At 46.3% G+C, this 23,838-nt stretch overlaps 1 protein-coding gene across 4 annotated transcripts in view; it reads right to left on the bottom strand.

The window, feature by feature from the left end:
* The window catches only part of LOC138489085 (ropporin-1-like), a 547,380-nt gene that overhangs the window by 433,639 nt on the left and 89,903 nt on the right, over positions 1-23,838 (bottom strand). For all 4 annotated transcript variants that reach the window (XR_011274750.1, XR_011274751.1, XM_069616668.1 and 1 more), the window contains exon 3: positions 2,776-2,894. Coding sequence is in view for 2 of the 4 variants with exons in the window: in XM_069616668.1 (XP_069472769.1) it covers positions 2,776-2,894 (119 nt within the window). In the remaining 2 variants the exon portion in view is untranslated. The remainder of the gene's footprint in view (positions 1-2,775; positions 2,895-23,838) is intronic.

The following is a 23,838-nucleotide window of genomic DNA, read 5'->3' as shown; positions in this document are numbered from 1 at the left end:
TAAGGAATTCATTTATTTTATTATTGGTTTGACAAGCAGTGGCATAACCAAGAAAGGTTGAAGTGCCATCCTGACACAAGTGGATCATTTGAAGAAGATGCATTGAGAAAGGTTGAAGTGCTATCCTGACAAAAGTAATTCCTTTGAAGAAGGTGTTATATGCTAAATGACAATTACATTGGTTTGAACTTGTGTTTTGAAAGACATCTATCCTTTCAAGATGACTGTTGTGGAAAACACCAGTGGTTTTTGAATTGTTGGAAAGACATTTGTGTGTCCACCAGAAAAGAACACAGTGGGCCTCATTACACGTTGTGCGGTAAGGGTTTACCGGTACCGGTAAGGGTACTGGTACCGGTAAACCCTTACCGCCTTACTACGAGGTCCCTTTGTGGGTTCTCCCTTAACGCCTGTTTTTTCCAGTCGTTAAGGACGGGACCCGCAAAGGGACCTTGGTGCTGATTACGGTACCGCAATTTGCAGTACCGTAATTAGCCCCTTCACCATTAACATGGAGCCCTATGGGGCTGACGAATGGACCACACAGAAAACAACTCCCCCATCCTCCGTAAGCCTGCACATGGGACGACCATACTCAGCACAGGAGCATGTGAGGCGTGATTATCATATTATGATACTACCTGGCATAAGATGGCAGCATTTGGTCATTTTAGCCTGCACTTGCCACATGATGGCAGCACAAGTGCATATGAAGCTGTACCTTGTGGGTGAATACTATATGTGAAATGTGGATCTATACCTACCATAGGAGATGCTCGGCTCCACCACACACGCCCTCAGGAACCAAGGAACCCTCTCTGCTTCCTGGTTCCTGTTAATGCTAGGGGGAAACCAAAGGCCCGCTTTGGAAGACAGCATCAGGAATGAGGCAGCAGGTAAGGAGAATGTTTTTAATGAATGTATGTATGTATGCATGCATAGAAGGCTTTGTATCTGTAAGTTTGCGAGGGAATGAGGGAGTGTTTGTTTTATGTGTCCGCAAGTGAATGGAGAAATGAATGGATGTATATGCGCGTTTGAATGAGAGAAGTAGATGTATGAATGTAAATGAATACGTGCGTGTCTTCGTGGGCAAGAGCTGGTTGCGGGGGAGGAGAGTAAGGCTGCAATGTTATGTCCAGCGCACCCCTTCCCTCTCCCTCACAGTGAGGGTGGGGAGGATGGATATGCCAGGACAAGACATTGCTGTATGTTTTTTATGGCCATCAAGAGTAAAGTAAACATATTGTATGTTTACTTTACTCTTGATGCCCCTTTTTCTTTTTTACATGGCAAGTCTGCCCTACTTTGGTGAGCCAGTCTGGATATATTGAAAGCACTAGCACAGTAAAAGAAGACATGCAGCCTAGCCCACCAATGCAGGACAGTCTTGCTGCATAATTAGAAAATGGGATTCAAGAGTAAAGTACACATTATTCATGTAATAATTACTCTTGATGCCCATTTTGTCATTAAATCATATACAGACTGCCCCAACAACATCAGAGTGGCTTACATTGGTGGGCCAGTCTGGATGTATTTCTTACTGTGGCATAGCATTATTTAATGGGTATCAAGAGTAAAGCAAACATGATACGAGTTCAAACGTGGCAAGACCGACCTACATTTGTGGGCCAGTCTGCATAGATTTTGATACTGTGGCATGGCATGTTTTAATGGGCCTCAAGGTTAAAGCAAACATAATTCATATTTGCTTTACTCTTAATGCCCATTTTGTTACTAAGTGGTAAGACAGGGCTACATTGGTGGGCCAGTCTGGATATATTTTCTTACTGTGGTGGCATGGCATGTTTTAATGGCCATCAACAGTAAAGCAAACACGATAAATGTTTGCTTTAATTTTGATGCCCATGTTATCATTATGTTGCAAGACGTGCTTACAATGGTGGAGCAGTCTGGATATATTAATCTTAGATGGTGCATTTTTTACTGGCATCAAGGGTAAAGCCAATAGGATGAGTGTTCGTATGTGGTGAGACTGGCCTATATTGGTGTAGCCAGTCTTGACATTTGTTATATTGTGGCATGGCCTTTCTACTGACAAAGCCAGCAGGAGTATGTTCTTTCATGGGGATACTGGCGTATATTGGCAGAGCCAGCCTGGACATGTTTTCTTATAGTATCTTTATTGGCCATAAGCGCAAAGCAAGCATGTATATGTTTTGATCAGAGAATTCTGGCAGATATTGGTAAAGCCAGCATAGAAATGTATGGGTGAACAGACAGCATGAAAATGTTTTTATACTGGCATATATGTATAGGGCATCATGAAAAAGCTCCTGTTCACTGTATGTGACTTGAATCTATTGGATTTTTTCATGAGTTACCCAACAAAATTAATTGCGAAATTGAGCTTTTTTCCGAATTTATCAGAAATGTGTGCTGCAAAATGCACCATTTTAACCCATTAATTTAAAAATGTTCTCAGGGGGAGAACCCCCACCCTGAACTTCCCGCGATTGGTTTGTGTTCTCTCGCTACGCTTGCTCACTTCTGCATATGTGAGGAAAATATTTAGGCCCCTCAAATAAAAAAATTCACCATCTGCCAGTCCTTCACATCTATCGGTACCTGTATACCCGTATACACAAATCAAATCACAGCTACAAATATCAGCAGATCTGTACACAACTTCCAAACAAATAGCATTTGTCAGTGTTTGGCAGATGCAAAACAATTAGCAAATAATTTTCCAAAGCCAGAGGTGAAATGTTATCCAACATGAGACGTTGGATTTAAAAGCACAAAACTTACTTTTTAGTCCAGCTGAGCAGATCAGGAGGTTGTGCTTTAATGGCACAATTAGCAAACTTTTCCAGCAGTTCTATGAGCTCTGGAGGAGCACATGTGCACTTATTTGCATTTGGTGGATCCTACATGGAGAAAAGAAAACATCAGGTGACTTTTCAAGACGTTCCTTACTCAACATATTGCAATAGTTCAGTGGAATGGGGAATATTTGCATGCACAAAGCTCTGCAAATTGAGAAACAATGGAATCATCCTTAGTATTTTCAAGAGCACCTTTGAGGTACTCAAATGTTCCTGCAAGAGCCTCAATATGAGTTTGTAGTTAAATATAAAACAAGGCAGCATTTAAATGCCACACATTTTTACCACCTACATGATAACGTTGTGTGGGATATTTACTGCAGGCAGTTTTCCGAGAAATACGTCATGCTGTTAACAGCCCCCTTAGTATAAGCTAAAATACCACAGAAAACTCCTCCAATTTGTTTGCCTATTCCCAGGTGGTGGAGGTAAAAATTGTGAAAACTCCCCTCAAGTTTTTGTAAATGTTTCAGATGCTAAAAGTGAAGCTGCTGAGCCTTTTGTTGTGATCTGTACTATTTTCTTCCAGTTGACGTGGAAAACCTCCCAGGTATTGAACTCAATGGGAAAATCACAGCTTCCATTGAATCCTTTGGGCGGAGGGGGCCCATTAATGAAGAGGCAGTGTACCCGTTGGGCAGATGGATGCTGAAGCTGCTGTATACCCTAACATGCATGTGCAGGTAATTAAGGGGCATGAGCTGTGGGGAACGTAAAAGTTATTGTTTGAACACTACTATATTAAGAAGACCTAGTAAAATAACTTTGGTTCTGCACGATGAATAGAAGTCATTTTACTATGTCTATGATTCGTGTAAGACTGTGTAAACTCTATTATAACACACAAAAACGGGGCGTGGCCTGATGAGCATGGTGCGAGGACGCTGATCCCCTGAGCTCTGGCCGAGCCGCGCAGTCAGATCCTGCTTTGGGTGCCAAAAACGTATTTTCATCATCCACTCTTCGGTGCAGATTTACACCAAGTGATCTGCAACACCCTGCAACCTGCTCCGACAGAAATCGGACGCCGGGATCCCTCTGAGACGATCCGGCCCGGCTCCCCCTCTCCCCTGGGGGAGGCACACAAGAACTGGCCGAGCCGCGCTACCAGACCCTGCTGAGGATGCCGTAAACCCTTCCACACCACCCATCCTTTGGTGCAGGGGTACATCAGGCGATTGCCTGCACCCGACAATTCTATCCGACAAAAATCGGACGACGAGGACCCACAAAGACACTCCGGCATCTCTCCCCCTGCTCTCTGTGGGAGGCACCCGGGACCCGGCCGAGCCTTCCAGCCTGATCCTGTCCTAGGGGCCGGAAATATATTCACATCACCCATCCTTCGATGCAGTGCTACATCAAGCGACTCACTGCACTCGACAACTTAATCCGACAATAATCGGAGGACATGGACCCACTGGGGCGCTTCGATCCGGCTCCCCCTGCCCCCTGAGGGAGACTCACAAGATGGCAGCCACATCCCGCTAACGGTCCCGCAGCGACCGAAGCAAACGTACTCCTGCGGAGCCTGGCCCCAGCCACCCGTGTACCTCCCCTGCCGCTCACCATTGCCCGGAGGCACAGGGCACTCATTGAGGCAGACCGGCGGGCCCCACCGAAGCATCAGCTAGTGATCGGGGGAAGATGAGGCGAGGGCTCACGCGCCGGGCGCTGAACACCCCGGGCACCTGGCACCGACGCTCCGACCCCACACGGAGCCGGTGCGCGCCCAGTGTAATCCTATCACAGCCTCCCTGTCAGATTCCCCGGACCATCCGCTGTGACCCTGACCCGAGGCACATCGCAAGAATTCTCCCGCTTCTCTGGGAACGGAGCCCTCCACCTGTGCAGGCCATCCTATTCCACCCTGGGACTGGCAGCTGACTGCACGAGATTGAACCCTGCTTGCTTCAAATGAAGAGCGCAAGCAACCGGCCTCCCTGATCCTACTAAACCACGCGCCCATCAGGACAGCCACTTGGAGAGCAACATGATCCTTCCTCCGGAGCACGCACTGGAGCCACAGTAGGATCTGCCTTATACGGGTGGGACTCTCCCCCTCTAGGGGAACCAAATCCACCAAATTTCTAACCCTGGGTCGAACCCTACCAGATTTCGCACTGGGTTTGACGAATTAACCACCAAATTACGGGACACACCTGTCTACCCTGGCCAACAACAAGAGACCACGCTGGGCTGCTTCCCTTGTCCTGTCTGCTCCATAGCACCCCGCATCCCCCCAGCCCCCCACAATACTTTAAAGGGCTAAACCCGTGGCACAGACAACGAAAAATCCCTAAAACGACTTGAGCCACAACTTCTTTTGTACCAAAGAGGCAGGAGATCAAGTCCACTGCACCCCCAGACCCTGTACTGCATTAAGCAGGGTAACCTCGCATGTCTGCGCGGCGCCATAAACCAAAAAGAGTGAACACAACTATATGCCCTGATAGGGAATTCTGGATCCTCTGTGCTGTCAACCGTAACCAAGACAATCCATTATGGCCGCAGCAAGGAACAAAGCCAAAAATGCCACATTGGACCCTTTCATCACCTCGAAATCTCACCCTACCGCCCAGTCTATACCAAATGACCCAACAACCCGGGACAATCCGGAGGCAGACGCCAGACACAATCAGGTGTTGGGGGCGATCGAGGCCCTAAGATTATTTATAGATACGAAGCTTGGCGAAGTAAAAGCCGACATCCAGTTGATAAGGCAAGATGCCTGCAACCTGACGGAACGGGTCACTATCGTTGAGTCTTCCCAGCAGGACATGGCAAGTGACACGGCAGCCCTGAAAACTGAAGTCGCAGACCTCAAAAATAAGGTATCCCTCCTAGAAGCAAGGTCCGAGGAGGCGGAGGGCCGCGCTAGGCGCAGTAACATTAGAATACTAGGCATACCAGAGGGGACGGAGACTACAGACCCGACGGCCTTCGTGGAATCCATAATACAACAAGAGATAGGGGTGGCAAACCTCTCACAGGGCTTCGCCATAGAGAGGGCCCATAGGTCGCCTCAGATGAAACCCCCTCCAGGCTCCTACCCTCGCCCCATCATAGCGAAGGTCCTCAACTTTCGTGACCGAGAGGTGATCCTGAAATTCTCAAGAGAGGGTGGAGAAATTGAGCGGGGCAACTCAAAAATCCCCATTTACCCTGATTACACTCAGTCGGTTCAAAAAGCGAAGAACTCCTTTGTTCCAATTAAGGCTAGGCTCAGGAAACTAAACCTAAAATATATGCTGCTCTACCCCTGGAGACTGAAGGTAATTTATAAGGGAAGAGCTGTATTTCTAGAGACACCAACAGCGGCCACCATGTGGATGGAACATAATAACCTGGCCGAGGTCCCTATCAAATCCAATCATGGGAATCTTAACGAAGTCAGCCAAGGATGAGGGCTGAACGCCCCGACACAGGAACAAGCACCCTACGTGATATATCCGAGGACCTATAGAACCACCACTATTAATGAAGCAAAACTACAAAATGAGAATGCTGAATGACTGCGGGACTCACCCGACCTCCCACACATGCACACAGACCACGACCCCACGAAAGTCCAGTGCGGACCAGTTGTCAGCATACATCTACTCGCGCCAGACACCCGGATTGGGACAGACAGCGCGAGAGCACCTGAGCACTCCACTTCTGTGACAGTAGCTGGGTGCACCAGTTATAATTGTTCTATACAAGTTGTTAATGTTTTGACTGCCCTAACTCTGAGGACCTTTATCCAAACTGAAATGAACTTGGAACTAATCACTGGAGCCGACCACTCCACACAAACAGATCAAGGCAAAGCTCACAACAACATACCACTAAGCCGCAGAGAAGGCAGGGATCTCCCTTTGGTAATTAATACAACCATGCAATGTCATCAAAACTTAAGGTGATCACATGGAACGTAAGAGGGATGGGATCCTACCTCCGGAGAAACCGAATACACTCCTACCTGAAGAGGAAGAAGGTATCATTTGCCCTCCTACAGGAGACACACCTCTCTCCTGACTCTGCAGACAAACTTTCAAATTACTGGGGGGGCCAAGGTAACAGCTCATCATACTCGAAGTACGCTAGAGGAGTATACACATGGGTGAGTCCAAGCACACCATTTCAACAGATGGGGGTAGAATCAGATGACGAGGGCAGGTACCTGCCGGTGTGGGGCATGCTGGAAAACACCTGAATATGCATAATGAACTCATATTTCCCCCAACATGGCATACCTTCCTACCTTAAGAAGTTATGCGCCAAAGTTATGCTCCACAGAGATTACACCCTTCTGTGGGGAGGCGATTTCAATTGTGTCATGAGTGTAGAAATGGACAGATCCGCCACTCCACGAGTACAAAATAATCTTACCACACAGGCCCTCCATAGAGCGGTTGAGGACTTGCACATGATCGATATCTGGCGAGACCTTGACCCCGCCGACAGATCCTACTCATTCTATTCGGCCCCTCACAACCTACACACCTGGATAGACTACCTCTTTATAAACGATGAGCTAACTCCACAGGTCGAGTCTGCGAATTACCTGGGCAGATCAATCTCGGATCACTTCCCACTAATGATTCAACTCTGCCTCCGTCCTCCCCGACCTCCCATCCCAATGTAAAAATAAAAATGAAAATAAAATAATGTGGCGAATGCCAGCAGAGTCATTAACCGACCCCGCATTCAAGGAGACCTTGGCTGAGAAGCTAGAAGAGTAGATAGAGATTAATAAGGGAACGGTTGAAAAATGGAGCACTCTTTGGGAAGCAATGAAGGTGGTGACAAGGGGTGAGGTGATTGCTGAGGCAGGTGGGATTAGGAGGCAACTGAGAAAGGAACTAGAGGCCGAGGAGGAAAAGATCAGGCACCTCGAAAACAACCCCTCTCCCACAATCGAGACGGAAAACGAGTTGAGGGAGATCAGGGAGGAATGCAGAATCGCATGGGATAGGCTCTCGAAATTCGACTTCTCTACTCGCACCATGAAAGCTCATAAAGAAGCGGATAAACCGGGTAGGATATTGGCCTGGTTGTGCCGAAAGGAACACCCAAAGCTGGCCCGTAATGAGATTGAAGGCGACAATGGCATGGTCCACAGGACACAACAAGCAATAAATGATGTGGAACTATATGCCCATAGCGACCAAATTCCTGAGGCAGACATAAGAGACACCTTGGCAGAAGTTGATTTACCTACACTGAACCAGGAGCAAAAAGACATGCTGGGACAGACCATCACGATCGAAGACATCTCGGAGGTGATACGTTCCCTTTCCACAAGTAAGACGCCTGGAACTGATGGCCTTACCCCGGAGTTTTACAAGGCATACGAGGAGATCTTATCCCCCATACTGCATGAAGTCTATACGGAGGCATTCGAGACTGGAACATTACCAGGTACCATGAGAGAAACCCCCATAGTGCCAATGCTCAAAACTGGCAAACCACCTGCAAAATGTGACTCGTACTGCCCGCTGGTGCTCCTGAACTACGACAGCAAAATTTTAACAACCATTTTGGTCAAGAGGCTCTCAAGGGTGATAGGTTCACTAGTACATATAGATCAAAGCGGTTTTGTACCAGGGTGCAACACCACAGCCAACCTGAGAAGGCTCCAGCACATAATGGCACAAACTGAGGAATGCAGAGAAGACCTGGCGGTACTTTCACTAGATGCCATTAAGGCTTTTGATTCAATTTTCTGGGAGTGGCTGATTGAGACCCTGAGGGAATTTGGACTCGGTGAACACTTTATCCGATGGGTCAAGGTACTCTACAACAACCCAGTGGCAAGAGTAAAGACAGGGGGCTTGGTATCAGGGGCCTGGGCTCTTCAGAGAGGGACCAGACAGGGATGCCCGCTCTCGCCAATGTTACATATCCTGGGTCTGGAGCCAATAGCAATTTATTTTAGGAAACAGCTTTTTGACGCAGGCATCAACATCAGTGGAACAGACAACATCATTTCCCTGTACGTCGACGATGTTCTTTTATATCTTCGAGACCCCCCAAAAAATGCTCCTACAGCCCTAGACATCCTGCATAATTTTGCAAAATACTCAGGGATAAAGTTCAGCTGGCAGAAATCATGTGCCTTCCCTTTAGCTGGACTCACTGGAAAGAGCATAGAAGAACTCCCTAAGATCGGGATTCAATGGCAAGTGGAGGCCTTTCGATACCTGGGCCTCACCACCAGGAACACATCAATCTCTACCCACGAGTGCAACACAGAGACTGCAATGTCTGGGGTACGCAGATCCATCAAATTCTGGCTGAAATTGCCGCTCTCAGTGATGGGCAGAGCAGCAATATCTAAAATGATAATACTGCCTAGATTCCTCTATTATTTTACTAATATAACATACTATATTCCCCCATCCTTCTTCAGGAAGCTGGAATCCATAATCAAAGACTTTCTTTGGGGGAGGGCCAGGCACAGACTCACATTAAACATCCTCACATTGCCCTATGCCACAGGGGGCATTCAGTTACCCGACTTCCAGAGATATTATCTAGCAGCACAATTGTCCCATGTGGCCAAGTGGCTATGCGACGAACCCACAGCCGAGACGAACCTCCTCAGCCAACTAATCTCACCTATGCATCTAAAGGAACTGATATGGAACACCAGAACTTGGCCTCCTAACCCGCCCATTATTGTACAAGTGGGGCGACAGATATGGAAAAAGGTCTCTTCTATGCTTGGGCTACAACACTCATACTCGCCGGAGATCCCCATCCTAGCAGACGTATGCAAAGCCCCCAGCGACTTATCAACAATGAGGAGATGGGAGAACTACGGCCTCTACACGTGGGGAGACATGTTCGAGGAGGGGCTATTTAGAGATTTTGAATCACTGCAGAGGAAAGACGGACTCCCCCCGGGACAATTCTTATGGTACCAAAAGGTGAAACTTATCGCCAAGGAGAAATGGAATGTGTGGCCCGAGGAACCTGAAACTCACGCCCTTGTGCAGGAAATCTACGGTGTTAGCGATGGCTGGAAACCGACATCGAGGTTATACACCCAAATAAATGATAGATCCAACCCAAGAAGCGCACGTCTGAAAGAGAGGTGGGAGGCCGACCTGGGATTGGAAATCGCAGAGGGGGAATGGTCGAGAGCCTTATCGTACCCTAAGGAGGTCTCTAGGAACGCTAGATTTAGGCTAATTCAGCTCAACGTCTTATACAGGACCTATATGACCCCACATAGAATATCCACGTTTAACAACAGTTCCAGCTCGACATGCCCATGGTGCCCCTCCGACCAAGCCGACATGATCCATATGTTTTGGACATGCCCCAAATCACAGAAACTTTGGCACGCCGCTGAACAGACCTGTAGGAAAGCTGGCCTGGAGGTATATGAATGGACACCTAAAGAGTGCCTCTTGGGCACCCACCCGAGACTGAGTAAAATCAAACACTTGGTGAAGCTCATGGACATAGCATGTGTGCTCACAAAAAGAACGATCGCCATGGCCTGGAAATCGCCACGAGGCCCCAGGTACGAACCCTGGATCAAGGAGATGGAAAGATGGACGGCAGCTGAAACTAGAGCCTGGGAGGAGGGGAACAACCGGGGTGGGGAAGACTCGAGCACTACACTAGAGGCCTGGAAGACCCTTCTGAGAGACATGATCTTCTCAACAAGCTACAAACCCCCCTGAATTTACCCCTCGCGCTTTACATGTCGGCTTAAACCACGAACTGCAGCATTAATTCCACACTCACTCCCCCATCACGTTCCACGAAGAGCAAACAGAGTCCAACAGAGTAGAGGTCGGGATCTGACTGCGAAGCTTGGAGCCTAGTAACTCAGAGGACAAAAGGACAGTCAAGTTATTACTGTTATTCGTTTACCTGTTTATTGTTTGAAGTTATATAAGCTTATATGGCACGGGTGTATTGTAACACAAGCTCCGACCCACATCATGAATGTAATGAATCTGTGCCTAAAAGTAAATGCCAATAAAAACATTTAAAAATAAATAAATAACACACAAAAACACTTTCAAGGAGGAACATTTCTTGTAATCTTACTTCTTTTTTCAATAAATGTGTAAGCTACCAGAGTCCTAGACGGAAGAACACCCTTTCCCTGTGCGGGGTGCCTGTCCCTAGGTAAGAGGTGATGGGCCACCTATCTAATAGGAAAAGAGAGAAGGAAGCTGTCCCTGCATCTGCAAGGTACACTATTCAGACCTCTCTCTTAGTGGCTGAACCAGAATTGGCACGGGGGCTGAGCCGCATCTACTTTCATTTTGTTGACATTTCGTGGAGGAAGTATTTCCTTGGGGCACATGGGCCCTCTATTACTTTTATTAACCTTCAAAGAAGTGTGTCCACGGTATGTAGATAGAGTGGTGATTTATGGATCAGCCCAGACAATACAAATAGAGATAGATCTAAAAATTATGCATGGGCCGAAAGGTGTCCATCAGAATATAACAAGTATATATGCTCGTTTGCCAAAAGTTGGTGTTCTATGAGGCCAACTCGGCACCCTATTGCAAACCGATGTTTTTGCTTTTTATGGTAATCAATTGCAGGTTACAAGGTAACCCAAGTGAAATTAATATTGAAATTAAAAAATAAAAGGGAGGAGAAAGTCTGTTATCCACTACAGCGATGTTAGTTGTATCCCGTATCCCATATCTCTTCAGGGATATCGTCCATCCAGGTGGTCGACCGGTTTCAATGACGTTCTGGCGTTGGTCATCTTCATTAGGACCTGTAATTTACTAAGTCTGGTGTTAGAGATGTTCCGGATTTGATGCTCAATGGCCGGATCCCCTAGGAGAAGGGGTTAAAGTTAGCCATTGGTTCTTTTATAGTTGCAACATTCTATGCATTTCATAGGTAAAAAATTCCTGTAATGCGCCATGCTGCCGAGCGGTGTTCCCGCCATGGCCTGTGAATTGTGCCCAGATGGGCTTCATCTATACTTATGCAATAGCTTGCATATCGGGTCCCATGTCGTGCGTGCCCTCATGACATCTAGTTATGAGGACATTGTATGTGCTTGTATAAGCCATACAGATGGTAGCACGGGACACCCTTCAGTCCAAGTGTTTCTGCCACGGGTCCTATTGAAAAGCGCTGCAGTTTCAATATTATATATGAATAGATTGTAAGTGGATGCAGCGGTTTTAGACTGTCCTTCGGTGCCGGAACGTATTCCGCTGACAGTGCTGTGTAGGGCATGCAACTGTCACTTTTCATAAGTGTGGAGCGCTCTAGTGCTTAACTTCGCGCTTTAAGCCTTGTTGCATACTACTGTTCCCAAACCTATCCGCGCTCAGGTTCGCCCCATTTTAGTGGCAATCTAGTTGGATTCAATTTAATTTGTGGGCTACCATAATGTCTTTGCCTTACCTTGGCTATGGATGATTCCATCCGGCAAGTCGGGCTGCAGCATTCTGGATCGCGCTCTCGTACCAGCAAAACAAAACAGTTGCTAAGAGATGCACTAGTAACATATATAGGCCGTCTTCTATTTTGCCAATGAATGTCTTTGCCATCGGCCATTTATGAGTATGCATGGTCGACTGCAAGGAGATTGAATTGAGCCAGTTGGCCCTCCATGTGCCTCAATTCTTATTCAGTCTCGGCAGCATTCATGACCATGAAAGAATATAATATCGATTTAACATAGTTCTTAAGCGGTCCTCACGGGGGTGGTTATACATGTGAGGAGATCTTGTTGGATGACATCATCAGTTTGAGAGCACAGCCAATAGGTGAAGCCGCTGTGTATTTCATGCCATAAGGATATGATGTGCAAACTGTAAAGAGATCCATCATATCCCTATCCATTCCTGCTATTTAGCTCTCTCAATGCTTGACCTATTGATATAAGGAACACAGCCCAGTGATGCGGCTGCTGTGAGTTATATGACAAAGGGATGTGGCTAACGTCCAATTGTTAAATGATTGTCAGTCCTGGTATTTTCATGCAAAGAGTAGGGCCCCATGTTGTCGCATCATAGTATGCTTTGTGCACTTTTTGGGTTGTTCCAGTGTGGTTGATCCTGTTTCAGATGCTTTTATTTTGCACGTCTATTTCATGAGAGCTAGTTCATGCCACTGGATTTCTTCTTCTAAGCCATTTTTGACTGTATTGAGCTGAAATATCCAGTGTTGCTCACGTTTCAGCTGTAGCTCTGCAAAATTGCTTCCTCTTCGTGGTGGTCTAATTTTCTCCAGTATAGTCCATTTGAACCAGTCCTGGGTATGTCCGTGGGCTTGGAAATGGGCCACAAGAGGAGCTATGAGTCTATTTGTTCTGATGCAGGACTTGTGTTCTATAAGTCTCTTTTTCACTTCCCTTGCTGTCATGCCCACGTATCATAGCCTACAAGGGCACGTGATGGGATAGACAACTCCTTTGCTCTTGCAGTTTGTTAGTTTTCTTTGTTCCCATTGGGTTTTCCACCCTATGTCGATGCTTATGCTTCAAGTTGTCTGGGCACACATCGTATATCCTCCACATGGGGTGTGACAGTGATGGCCAAGTCCAGGAAATGGGTCTCTGTTTTGCTGGCAATGATGCTAAATTTTAGGTGCGTGTTACAATTATTTAGCCATTGATGAAATGTGATTAATTCATCTGCTGTTCCTTACAAGATGAGGAGCATGTCGTCGATATATCTCTTCCACATGATGATCTGTGTCAGATGTGGCTTGGTTTCTGCATATATCTGTTCTATTTCAAAGTGCTCGACATATAGGTTTGCCAGACTTGGAGCAAAGGTGGCCCCCATTGCAGTTCCCAACACTAGTTGGAAAAAAGTGTCTTTGCACAGGAAGTAATTGTGGGTTAGGGCGATTTCTGCCAGGTGAGTGACAAAACTGGCATGGCCGATAGAGAGCCTTTGGCCGTTAGTCAGGCGGCATTGTACCATCTCTACTGTTTCTGCTTGGGGAATGCCTGTGTAAAGAGCCTCTACGTCCATTGTGACTAGCCAGTGGCTATCCATGCCGAATGGTTACGTGGTGATTAAGTTTAGAATAGCCGTATTCACGTAGGACATCATTTTTGGTATTTCATCCAGTAGAAAGCAGTCTACATATTGCCCACATTTAGATACATTCATTAAGGCAGGCAGGAAGGGAATCATCAGAATGGAAAGACGGCTTCATAGTGGAAAGAAGACCAGAAATGTCCCAACAATAAATAGAAAAATCTCCCAAACTGGGGCAATTTTAGCAGCAACCGAAGAAACAGAGGAGTGAGAAGATTTTATATTTCTACTACAAACCACACTAGCTATTTCAAAAGGGCATTGCACTTCATTGCCCTGCTCCAGCCCCACATAGCGAACAAACAAATGGGATTCTGTGCTCGAGGGAGGATGTTTAGAAACCCTGCTTGTGGAGTCCTTATCGTCTAAGGGGGAATCACGCCAATGGGATCCCGCTTGCCCTGTTCCCTAGGGGTTGTTAAGCATAGTGGGCTCACCTCCCTAGTCCCAAAGGGGGTGGCTCCATCTTGGGGAGAAGTGACAGTCACTGGATTCATCACATTAAGAATTCAAAGGATTAACTTGAGATTATTAATTTGAGATGAATAAAAAGGGAAAGAGGAAATGGGGAGGGATCAATACACATTGCTATGATTTTAAAAAGCCCACAGGGCTGATTTAGAAGCCGTGGTAATTTGATTTCTCAGGAAGTGAGACATCAAATTATGAATATATACTGTATACAGTAAGCAAAGAGAGAGAAGCTGATCAAATAAAATCAGGTCATGGACTTTTCCGAAGGACACATTTCTTGTTTTTCCTCTTTGATCAGACCAATCAAGCAAAAGAGGGGAATCACAAGTAAGTGACGCATGACCAGCAATCATCATACCTAACGTACTACCTAGATTGTATGTAGTGTGGCAAATTCACACCTCTTCCTATACTAACATATAAGGGTCGCTATATACCGGGCTGACTGGCTTCTACCCGCAGGCCTGCTATACCTCCCAAGGCACTGTATGCCCTGACTTCTCCATAGGAGAGATGAAATGGAAGGGACACAATACGAATCTCACAGACAAATTGACAAATGATGCAGATAACTTTAATGTCCCTGCCGAGCCTGAGTTAACCCCAGGCCTGTTACATCCCCATCAGGAGTGTGAAGATTTCTTTGCCTTTCTTTCAAACTTTGAGTGGGTAGCTGCCACCCTTGCCTGTTTCTCGATGAAAAATCCTGCTTTCTGGGATCTCTCAAAAAAGAGACCTGCAGTTATCTTATCCAAACGTAAATCCCTGCAGCAAGGGATCTTATGACAATGTCCGAGTGGCCTTATTAGAGAGAGCAGGTCATACATAGAACTATTTTCAGAGAACTTCTGGAGGCACAATTAAGATCTCAAGAGACTCTCCAACAACCTAGTTGTAGGGTAGATGATCATGTTTGAAAATGACTAAGGTTGAGAGAGTTAGAAGGCGTGATTAAACGGCTCGCTTTTCAGCAGTTCCCCCTATTCCTTCCTTCTCATCTGAGTAGGTCAGTGAGACCAACGCAGGCTATTTGGGTGGCTTCAGGTCATCAACAGGCTTATAGATCTGGCTATTCTCCATAAAAGGTGCAAATAAACTGAACATCTTAGCGGGGCAACCATATGTAATGGAGAATAGGCAGGGAGTAAATGCACCCAATTAAGGCGGCTGACATCCTGCAATCTCCAGACTCAATCCGAACACACATTTCCGTGGGAACGTGCTACACAATGGGACCCATAAAATCAGAACTCCCCTGCTTGGGAACCCAGCCATGAGACCAAAAGGACTGTAAAATGATATTCAGACCTATTACCTCTTTACCTTTGGCCAGAGAGGACATATTTAGGGAAGAGCATATGAAAATAGGATAGCTACATTCTTTGGAAGACTGGTCTGTGGACGAGAACTATGACCTGGAAATAGGGGTGGAAGAAGAAACACCAGAATATACTGGTTCAGTGAGGAACCACCCAATATCACATCCTGGTAATATTTAACCACACAAATCAGGTACAAGACCTAATAGACTCCATGAGTAAACAAACAGCAATCCATGCTAGCCTAGTAAGAACAGAATACGTCTCTTTAAGAGAGCAGATCAAAATCGCATGAGTCACACATACCCACAGGCCTAAATACACATGAGGGTACAAGGAAAACCTACCATCATGACAGCTCCTAAGACGTCTGCAGGATATAATCCGGGGAATGGATCTTCTCCATTCCCTCACTGGATGTATAATAATAATAACTGTTCTTTTATAACGCACTTAATACCAACAATTGGTTTGTAAGCAGAGGGGCTGGGATTCGAACCTGTGTTGTGCTGCTTGGTCTTTCTTCCAAGACAAATGCATTGCCCCTGAGCTATCCTTCCGCCCCTTATTCAGCTCTCTATGTAGAATCCGAGAACATCCCAGGAGTGGATGAAATACAGTGAACTAGGGAGATGGTGAGGATCTGCTGTTCAGTCCAAAGAGCATCCTAACCTGGAATGAGAATTTTCTAGGGTCATCCCCAGTGGGAAACAGCTTAGTGGGACTCATCAAGAAAGGGAAGGGGAGCACAGTGAAATTCACATTACTTCCTATACTAACATATGAAGGTAGCGAGCTGCTAGGGACGGGCTGGCACAGCCTCTCGCTGATGTTCTTGCCCGAGCGTGGCTTAGGCAGGGTCCTGGAGGCCCGCTACACCTCCCTTGGCCTCCCAAGATATGGTAGAAGAGCTGAAATAGAAAGGACACAATATGAGTCCCAGAAAGCATTGAAAACTGATGCAGAAACCTTTAGTGTCCCAGCTGCATCAGTGTTACAGGCCCAAAATACTGCTCACGGTGCATGGTCATGTTCAAGACTCCTTCAGGGAGATGAAGGCAACTATTACCAATACCGTAAACTTGCAGGATTTTCATACTCCCAGAGAAACACTTATAAGAAGCACACACATGACTGCAGAACTGTAATATCTAATAGCACTCATCCGTGGGGGCATAACCTCAACAGAGCGGGAAAAAGAGGGCAGGGCCATTTCTCAAGTTCCCCTGTCCCGGTGAGCATGACAGACTGGTAAAGAAGCAGAACCGCAGAGTCCCGTGCTCTGCATAAAAGGATGTTTAAGATGGCGTCGACCCCTGTGCCTACTTTCAAAGCTTTGCCACCACATAATAGATGTAATCAGGAAAATCTCATAGTACCCAATCCTGACATGGAGCTAATTCTGGGGCAAGGAAGGGCAGGAACTTGAAAACAGGGAATAACCAATCTGAACCCTGGATTCAAATCCAAGCGGGGATTAACCTATGAGAAGAGAAAGAGTAGTGACAGAGGCTTCCCCTGAAGTATGAAAGGGCAGAGGAAAGCACAGGAAAAAAGGAGAATCCTGGAGGAGATACAACCTGCTATGCCTGTATCCTCGATATAAAGGAGGAAGGCAGGAATATTGGAGGACATAGATCGTGTACAAGCACTCTCCACACAAAGGAAGGCAGTAGGAGACAACAAAACCAGAAAGAAGGAAGTCTGGTTCAAGCCTGGTAACTGTTGGAGAAGGTTGCAACTCACAGAAGACTGAGCTTCTCCCAGTCAGCCCTTCAACCCGTCTTGCAAACCTCGACCTGGTATTCCACCTTTTCACTATAAATGGTAACAAAATCCCTGTCTCTACCACCTCAGTCAAACCACTGGGAATTTACCTGGATGCCTCACTCAACATGATCCGCCAAATCAACATCACTTCTGCAACAGCCTACACCACAAAACTCATCTGAGCAAGCAGAACCTTTCTATCTACCACTAACCGCCTTACAGCTGCTTGCGCTTTTGTGCTGTCCAAACTGGACTATTCTCGGACAAGATGCGCTGCTATAAATGTAAAAACAAAATAGAGAGGTCACTTTAGCTGAAGACCTGGCAGAAGGCAAGAAGCCAGGACAGGAGTCCCAAACTCACCTAGAGGTAACTGGAGTGGGAGAAGCCATATTCTCCACCTGAGACTCAAGGCAGGAGAGGAAGAGACTGGCCCATGGCAGGAGAGTGAGTACAATAGTGTCTGTCTGACAAAGGCCATGAGAAGTGGGGAGGAAAATTGCTCATATCCTGCAAGAGGCAGGAAAGGTCCAAGCAGGACCTACCACCTTTAAAGAGGAACTCTTTAAGATATCTATGTAATGCAAGGCTCTGTTGAGAGATGTACAATCCCGGTCTGACGCAAGACCCATTGACCGACTGAGAAAGTATGGTTGATACAAACCTACCAAGGATAAGTGAAATCAAAAGCTGATGAGAAATTCTCCAGGCAAGGACGAGACAATGTGGCATGTTGACCTGGAAGGTTAAGGGAGAGCTTCCTATCAAAAGTAATAGAGAGAATCAAGGACAGAAAAGAGTCCCCCATTAAGTGGCAGCAGGTCCCCGAGAAGGGGCTTTAGGGCTGAACTCTGAGGACTGGACCAGAGGCCTAGAAGGAGGCTAAGCTCCAATAATCTTTCTACAGGAACAGTTTGGTCTATGACCTCTAGGGATAGACTTTAAGGATAGATTGTTTTGGCTTCTTCGGTTGAGCTGGTCTTTGGAACATTTTTGGATGTTAGATTCAGGGAGCCTTGGCTCAGGTTATATTTCTGTTGCCCATTCATTTGGAATCCTTGTGTTTATAGAAGGTTTTCTAAACTGGACCTGGGGCCTGCATAAGAGTACAGCCCTGAGAAACGCAAGGGAAGAGACTTTACTTGCATTTCTACTTTACTTTAATTTATTACATTTATACCGCGCACCATTGACCGGCGGCGTGAGGGCACAAACAAATTTCTTTTGGTTATCATGACCCTCAAGTTATTATTAGGATTTATTTTCATAGGGTAGGTAGGCGTTAACTCAACCCTACTACCACTGAGTAATTGTTAAAGAAAAGTACTTTGAATCAAAATCCCTTGAGTCCAGTGTCTCACAACTCTTCGTACCACAGTAGGCACTTTAACAAATTGGTGAAGGTTTAATGAAAACTGAGGATTGCTAAATAAAACCTGGCGCCAGTCAGTAATTGTTTCCCAAGGTACGTTAAAATAAACCAGAAGAAATATTTTTTGTAAGGGTGATTTAATTGGCAGCTATAATTTCAGAAATAAAATAGGGATATACAACAAATGAAAAGCGTACTGAAGAAGTAGGGCATTATTGAAAAATAAACATAAATTCAAATGCAGAAAAGGAGTTGGATTCAAGGCTCTTAATTTGTAAAAAAAAAAAAAACTTTACAAATTGTAGGTTAGCTGCCACCTATGCAGGCGGGACGGTCAGCTTGGAGACGGGAATATCGACTGGGAAACAATAATTCTAACATCGGACCTGATGTGGACTTAAGCCAGCTTTCAGGAACACGCACGATTGTGAATGGCAGTAGTGTTTGGCACAGTAATGCGGGCATTCACCAACATACATTTCAAACTCTTCGCAGAAGGAGAGGTTTTAGGCATTATCAATGTATTAATGCTAATATCAGTACACGCATGTAGTGCTGTATCATTTATATTTTACAGTTAGACATGTAACAATGTAAACAGGGATTAGGAGGAAAAGCAACATATGATTAGAACAAAATGCGTAAGACCATAAAATACACATACAGCTGTTTGCAACTCTTACATGATAACCTAACAGGCACATAACATGATAACCTAACAGGCACATAACAAGCAAGGTAGAAGAAGCCGCACACTTTGCCCAGTGGGCTGAGGATGGCCTTGGAGGCACCCACTGGTCCTCCCCAGAGCCCAAACCAAGATGGCACCCCTCGGCAGAGAGCCGGCGCTGGTAGAAGGCTCACAGAGAGAGGAGCACTGAACTGGGACAATGAGAGCTAGAGTTCACCAGTGCCTCAGACGGCAGGCTCTCTAAGAGATTAGGCGAGGTCTGAAAAAGCAGGCAATGATTACAGGTGAGCAATAGCTCGCAGGTAACATGATGCTGGTCACATGACGCTCCTCGGTGAAATCAGGGGCGGGAAAACCCTAATCCTGCTGATGTGTGTCCTACTGTAATTTGTGATATACTGTGATCATGTTCTCTTGTGTCCCTCCGTAATCTGTGATTCCTCTCCCTGGTAATTGTAACTGTAATCTGCGCTACTCTGTAAATGTGTTCCCTGATGCCCCTTCATCATGTATGCAACTCTAGGATTTTGCTCCTTGGCATCCCAATGTAATCGGTGATATACTGTGATGTGCTTCCTGTTGTGCCTCCATAATGTGTGATATACTATGGCTTTTCTCCACAATAGATGTGGGCCGGGTATTTGTGAGATACTTCATTGTGATTCTGCTGCCTGGTGTCAGCCCGTAATCTATGCTACACTGTGATTTTGCATCCTGGTGTCCCTCTCTAATCTCTTCTACACTGCAATGCTTCTCCCTGGTGTCCTACAATAATCCTGCCCCTGCTTTCCCACTGTCATCTATATTGTACTGTGATTCTGCTCCCTACTGCCGCATAATAATGTTGTCCACTGGTGTCCCACTGTAACTTATCCTACACTGTGATCTTGCTATCCTGGTGTCCCACCATCATTTGCGTCCCACTGTCCACTGGTAGAGATGCCAGTCTACATCAAGGTGCAAGCGGAAATCTCCTCACATGTACCTTTCCCACAGGGTGCCAATCCCAGGATGTTGGGCAGGGGGCACCCCACCAAGAGGTCACCACAACCACTTTGGATGAACCCTCTAATTATCCAACTAGGCCCTCCACTAAGCTGCCTTTGCAAACATTCTCAACTTCTACGCTCGGACACACTATACGCAGACCAGTGAAGTCACTCATACATGGCAATTTAATATCCCTCCCACTGGGAATTTGACTACACAGGATTCTTGTCTCCTCCCGACCCCCCGCTATCAGTTTGAGCTGGTGAGTGGTCGTTCCTTTACAGTGGCGTCGGCTAAGCTATAGAATTCTTTGCATGTGTCACTTCGTGCTACCAAGAATCGCCTTACCTTTTGTCGGCTTCTAAAAACATACTTGTTCTAAACAGTTTTGTCAGCTCGTTTTTAAAACTACCTGTATCATTCTCAGCAACAAGATGCTTCGGCGTACGTGTGCTTTATAAAAGTAACAAACACTGCTGCAACCAACTTAAATACCACAACCCTGGCCAGTGCAGCCAAGCATCATGGGCGCACAATATTCCCCTCTGAACAAAAATGCCTCTCTTCCCTCAGCACAACACACCTAGGAACAAAGCTGTGAGCAGATCTTAGGGTACTTCAGCTAAGCCTGCCTCAACACAACAGCAAAGCTAGCTTGCATTTTCCCTCTCTGCCCATTAACTTTCCCCCTGCCCCCTCTTTCATATCCACCAAATGGCCGCAAGACCATGCAAGCTGCAGAGGAGTGTGGAAATAAATCCCACTAACATAACAAAACAAATATGAAAAATGCTCCAGGTACAGTATGAGGGTCATTGAAGAGCAAGTCATACACAGAGGGTGCATTACTCTTCCCTGTAGCTAGAGGGCACTCTCCTTCAGCACATACTAGTAGCGCTGGCCATGGAAGGGAAATGTCACCAAAGCCCCTTACTTGTATGAGGTACGTTGGAACCAGAAGGAACAGGGCAGGTACCCATCCCTCACACTTAACTGGGGACAGTTGTATTGGGATTTATAACCCCCATCCACGCTGCAGAATGAACGAAAAAAGAGGAGCAGGACATGAGGCTTATGCGGTGTTCTAGGAGAGTGGCAGAAGAGAGGATGTAGAAAGACGACATGCCTTTGGCTTGCAAATTGACCTCCCCATATTGTACCTTTGAAATGTGTGACAAATTGAGGGATTCTTATAAAAAGAAGACTAGGGGTCGTATGTTTGACCGTGCGCTAATTGATACCGTTAAAAAAGATTGGGTCTGCAGCAACTGCACACTTCCACTGGACCCCCTAGCAGGAACCAGGACACATCTGAGTAAAATATGGGGATTGAAGGTGAAATCAGTGCGCTGATCCAAGGAAATTCTCGAAGTACAGTAGTCAGTATAAATAAAGAAATAAATCTTGAACTAAAAAAATGGTAGCAATGAAAGTCTTTATCTTGATAATCTGCATAAATGAACAGCCGACACGTGTTTCGACCTTCATGGTCGTTCTCAAGGCTGCATGATTAGCAAACAAATTGAAATGATATCACATAGTATGTATAACAAAGAAATACATTGTGCATAAACCCATTGGGTTGGCAAACAATTAAATTAAAGGAAGTAACACCATACCATGATTCAGTAGTGCAGATGAAAAAGGCAATTCGCGTCAAATATAAAAAGGCATATGTCAAAAATAAAGGTACATGAATTAGCTGAGCTCATTTGAAGACAAGAAATTTTAAGGAGACTTTATAGGAAACCAGTACCTTAGGCTACAAAAATGAGTAGGGATTCTGTCATTTCTCCCCAGGGGAGACTTTCCTTGTGATGCTAGTATCAGGCTCGGGCTGTAGTGGTTCCAATTCCTGATCCCCCTGCTCCCAATCCTCCTCCTCACCTGGTTTGGATTCCGATTTTGCTCCGAACCTCTTCCTCCACAGTGTTTTTTCTTTGCTGTGCAGATAAGGCCGGCCGCGAGAGGAAGCCACCCTGAACCCGTTATTAGGAGGTCCAGGAGGGGCCCTCCTTCCGCAGCAGGCCGGTCCGGGGAAAAAGCCTTACGGCATAAAAAACCCCTGTCTCGTTGGATGGTAAAGGAGAACTGTAGGAATCCGAGGGAGTAGTTCCTTGGTCGTTCCAGCGGGCGTGCACTGGGCGGAAATAAGGTACGTTGAAGTATTCAGCATAGAAATGCGGAGATCAGGAGGGGGGGACAGACAGAAGGAAAGAAGGGAGCACTAGAGCAGCATTAGCAAGGCGGGAAGCAGGAAGGGTGGAAGGGAAGCAAGAGCTAGAGGAAAAAACAGCGTGTTAACCCGAAAGCCTAAACGCGAAGGGTTGCAACGCGTCGGCTTCCGGGTTGAACGCAAAGAAATGGCCTTGCAACGGCGTTCTCCGAAAGAAAACTAGACCGTCACAGTACGGTGGATGGGAACGTGACGGCAATCTCAATGGCGGCTCATGCGCCAACGGGGCCACAACCGCCAGCTTCCTCGGTTCGTGACAGTATACCCCCCTCCCAAACCTATACCACCAGGTTTACCCGGATGGAGTCTATGGAAGCGTCGGGTGAGTATAGGAGCGTGAATGTGGGAGACAGGCTCCCAGGAATCCTCAGAACGAGGATAACCTTTCCAAGACACCAGATACTCCAGTCGGCCCTTTCTGTATCTGGAATCTATTATGGCCGATACCTCATACTCTTCTGGGGAGGATGGCACTAAATCCGGTATCCCTTTCTGTGTAATAGAAGGGGTGTCCGGATCTACCGGACGAAGGAGGGAGGAATGAAATACTGGGTGTATGCGATGCATACTTTTGGGAAGCAGCAGTTTATATGACACGGGGTTAACCCTCTTGGCAATCTTGAAAGGTCCCAAATACCTAGGAGATAATTTGGATGGGTGGAGCCACCGAGGGAGGAACTTAGTAGATAGCCATACTCTATCCCCTTCCTTCCAAGTGGGACAGGGGTTACGAGAACGATCCGCCTGTCCCTTGTATCTCCTTCGAGATAGAAGTAAATTCTGCTGAGCCACCTTGTGGGCTAAGGTTATGTCAGCCAAAATGGATTCTATAGTTGGAATGGTGGAAGGGGGATTATGAACAGGAAGTATGCCACGAGGATGTAATCCATAAGTGCAGAAAAAAGGGCTAAGCCCTGTGGCAGTATGTATGGCATTATTGTAAGCGAATTCTGCTGTTGATAATAAGGCAACCCAGTTATCCTGCAAGCTATTAGTATAACACCTGAGATATTGTTCCAGAGAGGCATTGAGTCTTTCGGTTTGGCCATTAGTTTGAGGGTGGAAACCAGAGGAGAGGGCCCGCTCAATACCTAA

The sequence above is a fragment of the Ambystoma mexicanum genome, chromosome 9 (assembly GCF_040938575.1).
Source record: "Ambystoma mexicanum isolate Mex_15411 chromosome 9, UKY_AmexF1_1, whole genome shotgun sequence".
NCBI classification, from domain to species: Eukaryota; Metazoa; Chordata; class Amphibia; order Caudata; family Ambystomatidae; genus Ambystoma; species Ambystoma mexicanum.
This window is presented reverse-complemented; position numbering and strand designations above follow the sequence as displayed.